This window comes from Cherax quadricarinatus, chromosome 41, assembly GCF_038502225.1.
Source record: "Cherax quadricarinatus isolate ZL_2023a chromosome 41, ASM3850222v1, whole genome shotgun sequence".
Taxonomy (NCBI): Eukaryota; Metazoa; Arthropoda; class Malacostraca; order Decapoda; family Parastacidae; genus Cherax; species Cherax quadricarinatus.
The window spans coordinates 14910123-14924821 of NC_091332.1; the positions used below are offsets into that span (position 1 = coordinate 14910123).

At 39.6% G+C, this 14699-nt stretch overlaps 1 protein-coding gene across 1 annotated transcript; it reads right to left on the reverse strand.

Annotated features, from left to right (window-relative positions):
- Positions 1–5562: 5562 nt before the first annotated feature.
- On the reverse strand, positions 5563–14038 carry LOC128695746 (uncharacterized). The gene is made up of 4 exons (XM_053786564.1): positions 14000–14038; positions 10375–10483; positions 9273–9337; positions 5563–8288 (listed from the first exon to the last, which is right to left on the reverse strand). Coding segments are annotated over exons 1-4 (324 nt in total). The 5' UTR covers positions 14001–14038; the 3' UTR covers positions 5563–8139.
- Positions 14039–14699: the final 661 nt, after the last annotated feature.

A 14699-nucleotide genomic window follows, 5' to 3' on the forward strand; every position in this document is an offset into this window, starting at 1 on the left:
GTCAGTGTAACATATAGAAATGATTTGTAACTCAGTTTTGGTGTAAACTTCATAACCAAAAAAGGACCTGTGTTTGATTCCCAGACAGAGCGAGATGTTCACCTAGCATTTAGTCAGCAATGAGCTAACGGTAAATGAATACCGGCAGATTGAATGATAACAAACACAGTGCAATTAAGGATACTTTAATGATAACGTTAAGCTACAAAATAGATTTTTCAAGTCCCACTAAAGTGAAAAAAAAGTCTGTTGTACAGGCGATGTACAACAGATTCAAATAATTACAATAGATGTAATTATTTAAGTGTCCATAATTGCGCCTTATATGTGTTTAGTCGACGGTTGCGGGTCACATCCTAGGAAAGAAGCCTAGTGGAAGTAAGACATACTTCGTGGCGTTATTTGGTTAACCTCAACTCTCCTGGGTTACATTGTCCTAAGAATATCTTCGGAAGAGAACATACGTGACAAAATTCCCTGGAACACGATGAGTAACTGACAGTGAACACTACTCCTGTAAGTCACCCCAGGCTGAAGAAATTCCATCTTACGTACTATGACAACAGGCTCAGCTTCGTTAATTAAGGAATAAGATGATGCCGTCCACACACCCACGCGCCCAAGTGTGGGAGGATGGCCATCTCGCTTACGCGGAAGATCACGCCCAAATAGATTACTACCTCAGTTTTGCCCTCGGGCAAATTCGTGAGAGAGGCTATGACTTGGGCAGGGGTAGGGTCCGTCCCGGAAGCGCGTGTAGGGAATGTGTAATATAACAATTTGTAAATATAACAATTTGTATAAATAGATAGTAATGATGGCTCGAATCGTGGTTTACTTGGTGGCATCCCCACACCTATATACCTGTATTTTGTAAAATATAATTCCGGGGAATGGCGAGGCGGCTTATCACGGACGATGAATCAAGTTAAAATTCCTGTTTTGGGCAATTTTAGCGCTTCATAAAATATAATAATAATAATAATAATAATAATAATAATAATAATAATAATAATAATAATAATAATAATAATAATAATAATAATAATAATAATAATAATAGTACTGTCGTACTCCAGATGTGAATGCTTAACTCACGAACTCCAGTTTAACACATTGGAAAAAAATTTCAACACTCGTGTACCTTCCTACTTATGAGAAGGTTGGTATTATTTACAGAGTGGGTAGGTGCCATTTTGCCACTTTTAATATTATTATTTAACATTAATGTATTACTTTGCCTTAGTGGGGGGTGAGGTAGGGTACTTGGCCCGGGTAGCACGCATGGTACACAAAGGCAGTACTCAAGGTCACCACTTTTTCATCTTTTAGGCTCCCATCACTCCCTCACACCTTCATTATACACTCCCTGAGAGCAGAGTTACATGGTGGTGGCTTCAGCAGGCTGCCTCTCACGGATGCTCTCACCGGAAACGCTCCCGGGCGCTCCATCTTCATAGACAAATTTCTGGTGTTTATTCACACTGAAGCTGCATGCATGATCACTAGTTAACCGGATGACGTGTGTTACCTTGGGGGCGCCAGTGGCCTTGTGGTATGTTTGGTGTAGGTGTATTTTAGTGCACAGGCAGAATGTGTGCCCAGGGATGTGGTGTTCATGCACTGTGTAATGTGCAGATTAAATACTACACATTTTGATATCCCGGAACTGAGCGTGGGCTAGAATAAATTTATGTTGTATAAACTTATTACAATCTGTTTAATGTGGCCTAGTAGTCTCTTATATTAATGGAACTTTAGTACTATTTTATGTCAAGTGTCGACTTCTTGCAGTTAAAGTGTAGCCTGGTTGCAGTTGAAGTTTAGTATAACCTAATAACATTTTAATGTGCGCATTAAAATTGCTCAAGCTTTTTTATGGGTTGTTCGTGTGGCTGAGAGGGAGGAAAGGGTGTTTGAGGGTCACGAACTTGAGTCTACAGGTTGCAGCTGCACCAGGTACACCAACATGACTATCACCACCATCCTGAAGGCGAGAGATGACTGGGTTGTGATAGATCAGCTGACCAGGGATATACCAGCTGGCTAGAGATACATCAGCTGGCTACGGCGATAGTTTACTAAATATCCCCACCCTCGGAGATATGAACCTCCAGGCCAGAGATTTAAAGGTCGAGAACTTACCAGCTATGAAATAATGTTAACATCATTGTATTAATTGGGAAGCTCTAAACCGTAAGTTATACAACGCCTGGGAATGGAAGATAGTCTGATTTGAGTTAATGAAGGGAGAAAAAATATTTTCCATTCCTTGAATCGACAGCCCTTCACCATTGCATTGAACTCTGTCACGCGGCTTTATTACCGAATTCCTGGCGTATATACTCTCTTTTTTAAATATTCAATACTGTCATAAATGCTCCCCATCCCTTAAACAACCCATTCCTAAAGAAATATATATATGTGACTAAATGTAAGTAATAAAACCTGTGACGAAATATTCACAACAGTTAATCTAAAAGATTAAAAGATCGCATATAAATCATTAGCATAGTCAATAAACTTGACATACTAAAGCATAAAGATCTATTTAAAGCATAGAGATTCAAAAGGCATAACAACAGCATAAAACCCGAGGCAGGAGGTGCAGCACAAATGAGTATAAAGTATATTTTTCAGAGTTATAGAGCTGGACTAGCTTACAAACTCAAGCTTTAAGTGCAAAAATAAACTCTGTCCTTAAAGGCATGGCAGGAAAAATATTTTACATATATGGTATTTTTCAAAGATTGTTGCCAATGGCACCGTGATACTGTTCTTATGATGGACAGTGCCATACCACTGTCAAAGATCACTTATTACTTTTATGATGTTATCTAATTTATTTTCTAAATTTTGAAATAGATTTGCACTCTCATAGAGTTGATGCGATTACCAACTCAATTTATAACTGAAGATAAGTACCACATTCCCTAAACATTCACAGTGTTCGGAGGATTTTTCTCCCAGTGACTGGGTTCTCCTCAGCACAATGAACAAACGATTACATCCGTCTAACATAAATAAATTTTCATTTCTCTTTTAATACTTTTTCCTGTTACCCGGGAGAGGCCTGCCAAAAGGATGTCAGGATACACGAAGGCATCCTCGTTAATGTTATCACTAAAATATTTTAACAAAGCTAATTAGCTTGGTTAACTACAACTATTGCCCTCAAGAGTCACTTTAAAAAATAACACATCAGGCAATGGGAGACAGCAAGATAGACTTCGTAAATAAGCATAAAATCAGCAACCAGACCGAGCTATTGAGATGGCTTAGTGTCACATGGGCGGCTGAATCCTAGTTGGCAGCCCACTCAGCAGCCGCTCGTGTGTGGTACACACCCTGATTACGTCCAAGATCCGGCCCTGTGTATGATATTTATTCTATAAATGAATCACACACACACACACACACACACACACACACACACACACACACACACACACACACACACACACACACACACACAGCATATTTGCACTTGCTTTGTAGTGATCGACTAGCCCCGACTTTCGCCAGGGCGCCTCACTCCCAGCACTTGTTATGCGTATTAAGATACAGAAGAAAACTGAGCGTGTGGAGACAGTCTTGCGAACTGAAGAGCATATAGTATATTGTATATATTATACATGTATAAACAAGAATTTCTTGGAAGGAGACGCACCGTCTATTTTTTCACGACTAATATCAGAGTAACTCTTCCATCATTAGGTATTCTGTTAAGCAGGAAAATAAATAAGAAACTTAATGCACTCTAAAATTGTCCAAACAAAATATGAAAGTTAAAAGAAAGCCCAAAAACTAAATTCAAAGTAACTTAACCATCCATTCACTGTGACATAGTGAAGGTTTGCCTCTAGCAGCTTATGAGGTCAACTTTCACCTGCTGCTCCAATTCACTTAGCTGTTATATGTACCTGGATGATTATTGACTGTTATGGAGTGGCATCCTGGAGAGTAACAGTATACTCATGATAGAACTGGGGTTTAAAATGAACTCGGGTAGAATTACACCTCTCACTCAGCCTGCACATTCATTTGTGAAAAAAAAAAATTATGCCCAAGTTTCCATAATCCTTCTCTTCTTATTTACTTAGCAGTAACTAGGTACATGAGTGTTAGTCGGCAATTTTGAGTCGCATCCAAAAAGTCCTCTTTTTCTTATATGCTCCTCCGAAGAGCTCCCTCTCCTCTTCCTGGATCTACTTAAGTTTACATTCTGGAGAAGAGTTGGTAAGTACAGTTTAATCTCACCAGTGACTGTTGGGTCACCACAGTTGATATTCAGTGCCCACACATGAGTTTCCAGGATGAAATATTATTAATACGTACGTACAAGAGCTTTGTCATTCCGACCATGAGTTCTAGTAGACAAGATCCCTTTTCCATATGGTCCTGATGCAACCGAAGAACTTATCAGGGCCATACTACAGGCGGTTGAAACCGCAATCCTGCACAAACCAAGCGACATGTGTAGAAGGAGCTAATTATTGTACAATGATGTGCGTGAGCAAAAAGACCGAGTCATTAAGTCACCGTATATTGCACAGACGACATCCAACACAAGTAAATAGGTCCTTACTGAGAAAAATGGTGAATCGTATACATCACATCTCCAGTTAAGGTGGATAGAAGACCTGAATGCTGCTCCCCGTTTGATGAACTTACCTTTGTGTCTGAAATTTGGTACTGGTTCAAATAAGCCACTGGCAAGAGGCCGGTGAAAACCTAACCCACACAAAACCCTTGTATGATGCTGTAAGACTTGTGGAAATCGTTAACTTCGAATTAACATCAGAATTCTTTCTCAGGATACCAAAGATCTGTAGTTAGAAAGCCTGCTATATTAACAAGGAGAGATCAGAATCACATATGGACAGTTAACATGACAGATGCTTTACTCACTATACAAGATTATTATTATATTCACAATCACAATAGAAGAACTAAATACAGCCATCAAACAGAGAAGTAACACTGCACTTGGCACTGATGGAATCACTCCATGGTGTAACACACTGCTGCACAAGAAGAGGAAACAATCTTTACTTTGATCAAAACCTTTAAAACAGCCAAAATCACATCTAGCCTGAAACCAAAAGAGCCCCGCTGAAGTGACCATTTGTTGTATTTCATTCTTTCACATGAGTTAGTCTGTGCCATTATATATATAATGGCGGTACCTCCCTATATGTATGTATATATATATATATATATATATATATATATATATATATATATATATATATATATATATATATATATATATATATATATATATAGGGAGATATATAACTGAGGATGCAAAATAACAGCATTTGAAAAAAATTTGTACCGTAATATCCTGTAGATTGGTTGATGATGTTTTAATATATTTTGGAAAAACCCTTGAGCTGCCATGGACCAGGATGCATCCCCTCCGTCATGCATTGTTGGCTGTCCCTATGTGAAGCCTCTTACTTGACCCACGACCCGAGGAGGGACACACTAGCTCTCTCTCTCTCTCTCTCTCTCTCTCTCTCTCTCTCCACTTGTCTGTCTTCATGCAATATTTTATCAGAAAAATGCAATTTGTTTAAGCAGGTAAGTAATAAAATTATATTTTTTATCAGTCCAGAGACATGCATATGTTTAATTTTTTTTCCAAGAGGAAGGAGACATAACGACTCCAATTTACATTCTTATTAATTTAGTCTATCATCATGCCTTTAAAGGCTTAGTTTTGTCCACCTCCAGGATGACTTAACTAACACTTGTGCAAGGTGAAACTCAGACTCCTACTACTAATACTGCTTCTAATACTTCGAGTAATACTTCAGATATTATTTCTACTAGTACAGCTGTTATTACTGCTAATAGCATATAGACTTTACTAGTGTTAGTACAACTATAGCTATTGCCAGTGTTAGTATTAATATAGGTGTTATTAAAAGTACTGCTACAGCTATTACAACTGCAAGTACCATGACAATTGACACTATTATAGATATTATTTTTGCTGCTGCTACTGTACTATTACTGCTGCTTCTATTATCGTTATTACTGCTGCTTCTATTATCGTTATTACTGCTATTGGCATGTTTATTTCTGTTACAGATTAAAGTAAATTTTTAGAGTGAAGATGCTGAGAAACACATATTTTTTGTATGTACAATGTTAAAAAGTTGACTTTCTCTCTGTTTTCTCAAACTGAATGGGAATGAAAACAAATCTATTGGGAATTTAAAACATGACTATAGAAAACGTCAGTAATTTATTAGCTTAACATTTTAGCAGCCTACAACAGAGTTAAATAACTGTAGTCTTGAATACATTAATGGAGTACCTTCAAGAAGGCACTGCATGGTGCACCCAACGTTGTAAATATCTACAAGAATACTGGTTAGTATATGCTTCTTTGGTGCTTATGTGAGGGGCTCTTTAAGATAACTGGCAAACACCTGAAGCAGCACCTTAATTAATATGACTGGCTCTCGGGTGTTCCCGTGAAGCAGTTCCTTAATTAAGGTGAATGGCATATAAGTGTTCGCGAGGAGCAGCACCTTAAGATGATTGATCAACCATTGTGTTTAGCTAAATGGGGTTGCGTAGGTCGAATCTCGGGCAACAGGTGCTGCACTGAGATTCTTCTGTTGTGTCTGGCCAAACAGGCCCCTCCTTAGTGAGTTTATTCAGGTATACACACATACAGTTACATAGATTATCATACATAGCAGCATATGTGTAGAACAATAAACATGGGGATCCATACCTCCCTTAAACTAGCAGTAATCTCCAATTCATGCTGCAAAGGAAAACATCCATTGACTGAGGTTCGAGCCTTCACCACTACGGTTGAATAAACCAAAAGGGTTCAGTTCTTTGCATAAATATGATTGCTACAACAAATAAGTCTATATCATGCGAATGATCTGACATGTGTGTGTGTGTGTGTGTGTACTCACCTATTTGTGGTTGCAGGGGTCGAGACTCAGCTCCTGGCCCCGCCTCTTCACTGAGTGCTACTAAGTCCTCTCTCTCCCTGCTTCATGAGCTTTATCATACCTCATCTTAAAGCTATGTATGGTTCCTGCCTCCACTACCTCACTTGCTAGGCTATTCCACTTCCTGACTACCCTATGACTGGAGAAATACTTCCTAATATCCCTTTGATTCATCTGGGTCTTCAATTTCCAGTTGTGACCCCTTGTTTCTGTGTCCCCTCTCTGAAACATCCTGTCTCTGTCCACCTTGTCTATTCCACGCAGCATTTTGTATGTCGTTATCATGTCTTCCCTAAACCCCCTGTCCTCCAGTGTCGTCAGGCCAATTTCCCTTAACTTTCTTCCTAGGACATTCCCCTAAGCTCTGGAACTAACCTTGTCGCAAACCTTTGCACTTTCTCTAATTTCTTGACGTGCTTGAGCAAGTGTGGGTTCCAAACAGGTGCTGCATACTCCAGTATGGGCCTGACGTACACGGTGTACATTGTCTTGAACGATTCCTTACTTAGGTATCGGAACGCTGTTCTCAGGTTTGTGTGTGTATGTGTGTGTGTGTCTGTCTGTCTGTGTGTTTGTGTGTCTGTGTGTGAGTGAGTGTTGCGGCTGCTATTCATGTTCTTAGATCAACAACTAGGGTGGTAGTTTTGAAATCTGAATAGCACTTAGACCTTCCAGATCATTCAGTGTTCCTCCTAACAAAAGATAAATATAGCATACCAGAGAAAAAAGACAAAGAAAAATTAAAAATAAAACAAGTAGCACAGATAAAACACATTACGCAAATAAATACTATCATACCAAGTTAAATAACTAGCTTCAGTTAATAACCCCAGCAAATTACTATTGTCACAATATTTTCCTAAAAGTTACCAGAGATCTCTTCTAGCACCTCGGTAATTAAGAAGACCTAAGTGGTGGACTTGTGTTCTACAAGCTATACAGAGGAGCACCTGCGAACTGGTGGCTATGGGTGAGATGTATGTCTGATTTTCAAGTGGCTGTACCCTGTATATTTTGTTGCATGTTTGTAGGGGCCACCGGGCCTGCCACTTTTCAAGGACGGAGAACAAGAGTAGATGTAAAGAGACCTCAGTAGATACCCAATCTACAACTTCCCCAGAGGAACTAGAGGAGTAGATGCGTGGAGACCTCAGTAGAGACCTGGTCTACAGATGTGTTCTCCTGAACACCTGTCAAAGCAGCATTTTTCTCCATGCTCACAAAAGTAGTCATCAGTGCAGGTCTTCAGCTCAGGATCTATGAAAGCCGGACATGTTCGACGCTGCGGTAGACACTTTCCTGTGAGGAAGGAAAAAAATGAGAAAACGATTCGAAGCAGATCAACAGATTAAAATTAAGATTAACAGATTAAGAAATATTCTACTAATTATTTTTAATTAACATACTATTTCTCGTTTACCAGAAAAAAAAGGAATTGCAGCCTATCCCTAAATATTTGTCGGACAAACCACTGAGACATACACAGAGATGTGTATATCTCAGTTCATATACACAGTGGAGTGTGTGCGTGTCTGTATCAGTTATATATGCAGAGGGATGTATATTTCACAGTATATATACTCTGAGTATATTTTACTCTGCATTTTAGGGATTCAATTATTCTTGATTAGTTGTGTTTAGGCTTCATACATCTTTAATGGACCTCAGGTAGTCGATAGACTTTAAACGTAACACCATCCAATTCTCTATCAGCTACTATCTATAAATCTCCATTTGATACGTCATATCACGCTGTAAGGCAAGATAAAATATCCAGGTCAAAAATCATTTATGTCCTCCTGCAGCTCTTACACCTTCCATATTAAAATATATTCTGTACTAGAGCTATATTTTCGTAGTTTGACTTCTGCTTAATAATGTCCTGAAGTGAAAATGGATCCACAAATTGAAAATACAGTTAGGTGACTTGCGACTTGGTAATGTTCCAGGACGGATCGAGATGTAGTTTATTCCCATTTTCAGTGTGTAGGTTAGTTGAGAATTTGTGTTGGTATTTTCTACATACTACTGGAACACACTGATGGTCATGATTTCACTTGCAGTGAATACAAATGTATCACGGTGAAAGTTATGGCTTCACCTGCACAGGGTACAAATATATGACATGAAAAGTCATGATTTCATCTGCGTTGAGTACAAATGTACCACAGGGAGTTCTGCAGTGAGCGCTGATCTTCACCTGTGCCGAGTAAAACTAGTACTCATAGTCTAGAACAAATAAACACAAGGAACTAGTACTAGCCTCTGGGTAAGGCTACTCACCAACGTGACCACAACAGTACACCCGTCCTTCATCTGTCCTGCACCAGTAGTCGCAAAAATTCGTCCTGGAAAACATTACAGAAACGACTGAAGTCTAGAATATGTGCGAGGGACATGAAATATTTATATACCCTATTCATCAATATCAGTCATCCTTTATAGCGTATGCGAATTTTCAGACGACGTTGTGTGTATATTGAAAGTCATAATCATGCCAGAACGCTTGAAATAAAAGGACGCTCTTGGTATGCTAGGACCTGATCAGGCAAAAGATTTGTCTCAGAAAGTTCGACACGAGGTAGGGGATGGTATATTAGCTACAGCTGAAATAAAGCTCTCTGAAATAATAAACTTTTTCGATGAAAAATCGAAAAGGAGATTTGGATGAAGTTTTTATTAAGTAGCAAGACAAATTTTCTGTTTCATAACACGAAAAACAAACCTTCATTTGGACAACGTTTCGTTCTAAGAGCTTTATAAAATCAAGACGCCGGGAAAGTTCTACTTTGAGAGGGAAACAGTATACAAATAAAAGTTTATTCTTCATACTTGTCTTTGTATACACTTTGTGCTACGCCTTGCAACCATTTTATTCACCTGTAACACAGACGGACCAGCCATTCAGTGGTCAACGTGAGTCTCTATAAAGCATATGAAGATCAGGTCATGGTAAACCTTAACAGCACTTTGCCCTTCATTCCAGCTGAGAGGACTCAACCCCCGTAGCTACTACACCATTAAGCATACAAGACAATCCGGGCATTTTACTCCCAGTGCCTCTATCACATGTTTTCCTATTGCTTATGGATAGTTTATAGTTATTCCTCTTCCCAGAGTGGGACGACAAACAACTGATTAGTCAATAACTTGTGTTAATCCACCACTGTGGCCAGTAACAGCTGTGTGTCTGCTTTGTGCTTAGCGGACAGAGGATCAAGCCTCTGTCATTCCTTGAGCTGAGTGATCTACACAGATTAAGCGGTTCGATAAGTAAATAAACATAAACTGAATAAATAACATTTTCTTTTCCCCTTTTGTTTCTCTGCGCCTTTTTTTCCTCTCATTCCTTTACTTTTCTCTCTTCCAAATGGTTCGAACTTACCTTTTCACACGCAGAAGTGGCTGGTCAGTAACCATTGTTACACTGCCGCTCACACCGCCCGCCAGCACTACCACCAGCATCGCCACGCCCACATATACGCCTAAATGCACTGCGGGAACAAATGTTTTGTTAACAGTGGCATAAGACAGAACACAAGAATGATCGAGTGGATGAGTTGAAGGAAGCAGTGGAGGATGGAGACCCAGCAATGTCATCATACATATCTTTCCTGTACCTAACAATGGATCCAAATTTCATACTGCCGAATATACTAAAGAAACGACACTTTGGAGGACAAACTTTATTGTTCTCAACGTTTGTCTCTTCTTAACTATTCACAATATGTGTCGAGCGTTTACGCAGTCTCACGATAACTCCTGCTATTACACTCTGTAAGGAATCTTCTGTACAATAATAATCTTTGATGCACATCACGCACAGTAGGTTCCAAGACACAAAATTTATTATGACCACTGTGTGTACGTGTGCTCACCTATATGTGGTTGCAGGGGTCGATTCACAGCTCCTGGCCCCATGTGTGTGTGTGTGTGTGTGTGTGTGTGTGTGTGTGTGTGTGTGTGTGTGTGTGTGTGTGTGTGTTTACCTTGTCTGCAACTGTCTTCATTCTTCTTTTCAATGTCTTCAGTGTATTTAAATTTCAATAAACTATCATTTGAGTCAGATGAGTACTGTTTTATATTATCTTATATTACTTAAATTTTAGACCTGACAGGAGAATAGTTTCTGTGAATAACTGAAAATTGACAAATAAAAAAATCTTTTAAAATTTAGCTGTTTTCCTTAAGGGGGGATCATCAGGTGATCCAGAAAGGAATCTTCTGGTGATCCAGAGGTGGGATCTTCTGGTGATCTAGAGGTGAGATCTTCAGGTGATCCAGAGGGAATCTTATGGTGATCCCGAGGTGGGATCTTCTGGTGATCTAGAGGGGGATCTTCAGGTGACCCAGAGGGGATTTTCAGGTAATCCAGACTCCAAAGGGGGAATCTTCAGGTAATCCAGACTCCAAAGGGGGGATCTTCGGGTGATCCAGAGGGGGCTCTTCAGGTGATCCAGAGGGGGCTCTTCAGGTGATCCCGAAATCGGATTCCATTATCAAATTACAATTGGAGAATACCATCAGATACAGTACCAACGTTGTGTTCGTGTTGTAAACATGTTAAGCGGAACTCTTGTTATTCACATCTATAATGCCGGTACAAGTCAAGTTCCAGGTGCAGATACAGGTACTGGTGCAGGTACAAGTACTGGTCCAGGTACAGATACTGGTGCAGGTACAAGTACTGGTACAGTAATTACACTTGTAATTACTGTACCAGTACTGGTACGTTTAAGTTGTACGAGAAAGTTCTGTACAACTTAAACAGAAACAATTGGATACTGTCAACTTTTTCCTACACTACTGCTACTATTACTTCTGTTCCCGAATTCACTTGCATAATTCAGTCTCATAAACGAATATAGGTTACACGAAGTTTGTATTTAATAAACTAAGCAGCTTTTACAACTAACACACTGCCTGGGATCAGAATGAGTATTACTATTATTATTATTATTATTATTATTATTATTATTATTATTATTATTATTATTATTATTATTATTATTAGTAGTAGTAGTAGTAGTAGTAGTAGTAAAAGTAGTAGTAAAAGTAGTAGTATATGCCCATTATCCTTTAAAATTATAAGTTTACAAACACTATGCAAATGCATATAGTATACACACACAGAACGTTTCTGTAAAGTAGGGAGGGCGTGAGTTGTGATCCGCGCATGCGAATAATTTCAAGAAGAAAGAAAAAGAACACAGCACCAGTGGTCTCAGTAACAGGAGACAAACATTTAGCAGCCTGCGGGAAGCCAGGGTCACGAATGCACACTCCCCTTCATGTGAGACCAACCGAACGACCGCGTACAAACACAATGTACTTCGAGTACAACCGTTTACGGATGCACTTTGTCCTGTCTCTGTAACCGCCTACCCGCGCACTCACTCGTAGACACAACCGATGTACTCTGCACTCAAGATTCACGTTCTACTTGTACCACACGAGGGTCGAACAGTCTGCTGAGACGTGGTTGCGATCTCGAGGTAGAGTGTGTGTTGGCTTTCTACACCTCCGACGCTCGGCCATAGCCCCGAACGGCGGAAGGAGTTCCCCGTCTCTTGCCATATGGTGAGAATAATGTAACCACCCACTGTGCTCTAGCGGGTCACTTTCCTAATGAAACTTTCTCTCCCACCGACTTGATGAAGGATTTGTGGGCTGTTGATTTATTTGTCAAGGAAAATTGCCTGACACGGGCCTTTGCGGTAAGATGACACATTCAGTAGCAGAGGGACAGGAGGAGGCTTGCAACTGATGATGTTGTATGCTCTATTGCAGCCCACGGCAGCAACGATCCCTGGTTTATTTGCGGTGGACTCAGTGGTATGAATGATATGTGAGAGTGTGTATGTGAGCATCATATAGAACAGCAGGGTTTTGGCAGCTGTTTGTCATTACTGTTGACATGCGGACTCGAGTGTCGCAAGACTACTTAAGTTATCATAAGTAGTCTTCGTTACTTCATTTTCCACACTTTCTTACCTCTAGCTATGAGATATTTACAAAATTAAATATAATATACTAAATGTAAATCAAGTACGTGCAGCTGCAGATATAGGTGAATGGACAGAGTCAAAGATTTTGACAATTCAGTTGCAGCTACAAGTGCATAAGGTGTTGATACAAACACACTTTAAGACATAGGTTAAGTCTTGACAGCAGGATAAAAGGAAGATTGTAGCCAAGATATTTATAAAGCTGTAGAGGAAAGACAACAAGACAAGCTTAAAAGTGTGTCACTTCTGAGGCACTCTTACTTAGTACACAAAGAGGTACACGATGCGTCCCATATTCTGTCTCCATGCTTGGTGTTACTAAAGCTTTGTGAACTAAGTTAGCAGAGACAGAGCATCGAGGCAGAGAATCAAAGAAGAGAGAGAAGGGTTAAAGAAACTGGAATCCTCCAGAGAGAAAGACTTCCGACGATTTTCAGAAGAAAACACATTATTAATGAAAGATAGGCCATTGTTAAGCAACATTTTATGCGTGAAACTAGTGTGTTAGAGTTGGAAGATAATACACACTTCTTTTGGAAAGCTGCCGAAGGAGACTGATGGTGAATTCCTACAGAAGATTCCCTATCATGGGTTGGAGGTGGAAGGGTAAGAAAAAGAACGTGGAAAGCAGATAAGCGGTCTTCTACTGATGAGAAATTAAAAGTCTGAAATGCTCTACGAGTGCCCAGTCTGAAAGTGACAACAGGCAATAAATACATCACCCAGAAATCCTTCGCACCTTGAGTTGTCAATCATGAATCAACATTGTGGCAAAGGAATGACTGAAGGGAACGTAAAGGAAGGGAAACTGAGGTGTAAATTGTGTATATATTATGTAATGTGTGTATCTGAAGAAGTGCGTGAGGGGAGACTAACAGTGGACATCAATCCAAATATGTGTGTAGGCAGAAGTAAAGATTGTTCAAGGTAGTGTGGAATAAGCCAGTCAGCAGGACCAGCCTCCTCAGCTTAAAAATAAATTATATTCGATTCTCTACTCACTGTTCAACAGTATTGTTTCTTGTGTGTGTGACCCTTGCTCGAAAAGCCTGTAATATGCTGCTACAAATATCTTACACCTGCTTATATACTCTTAAATTATCCTCACCCTCCCCCCCTCTTTCCCCAATCTCGTAGCTTTCTCCACCCTCCCTCCCTTTAGAGAGTGACTTTCTCTCTTTCCCAGCTCCCTAGGATTTCTCTACCATATTCTCTCCCTGTCTTTTTAATCTCATCTTAACTCACTACTGTTGCACCCATATATTTTTCTTATAGAAATCTCAAAAACAAACAGGGTTCATGTATATGGTTAGTTATATGCTATACTACATTCCTCTTAGTGGAAGATGAGAGTTTACATTAACATTATATTTGTTTACTGAGACACTCTGGCTCAAGTTCCACTCAAGCAGCAGTAAGCACAAACATTGCTACTAAATTAATGAGCAAAACAAAATGACACTGGGTTGCTATAGGCCGCTACTGATGCCAGAAAATCACCTATGATATCCTCGACGTTATTCGCATACATTTTAAGCAAACTGAAACTTTTAAACATATTTTGCAAAATAACAAATTATGAAGGAGGAATCATGTTCGCACTACCTCTGACAAGTGCCTGATCAACCAGGCTTTGCTGTGTATGTGAGCCAACAGGCCGCTAATAGCAACAGCCTGATTGACCAGGCAAGCAACAGAAAAG

Bases quoted from the DNA above. Each gene is read 5' to 3' on its own strand.
- LOC128695746 (XM_053786564.1), bottom strand. The intron at 9,338-10,374 runs GTAAGTTCGAAC...AATGTTTTCCAG, and splicing joins CCACTTCTGCGTGTGAAAAG to GACGAATTTTTGCGACTACT. The intron at 8,289-9,272 runs GTGAGTAGCCTT...CCTTCCTCACAG, and splicing joins GTACTGTTGTGGTCACGTTG to GAAAGTGTCTACCGCAGCGT.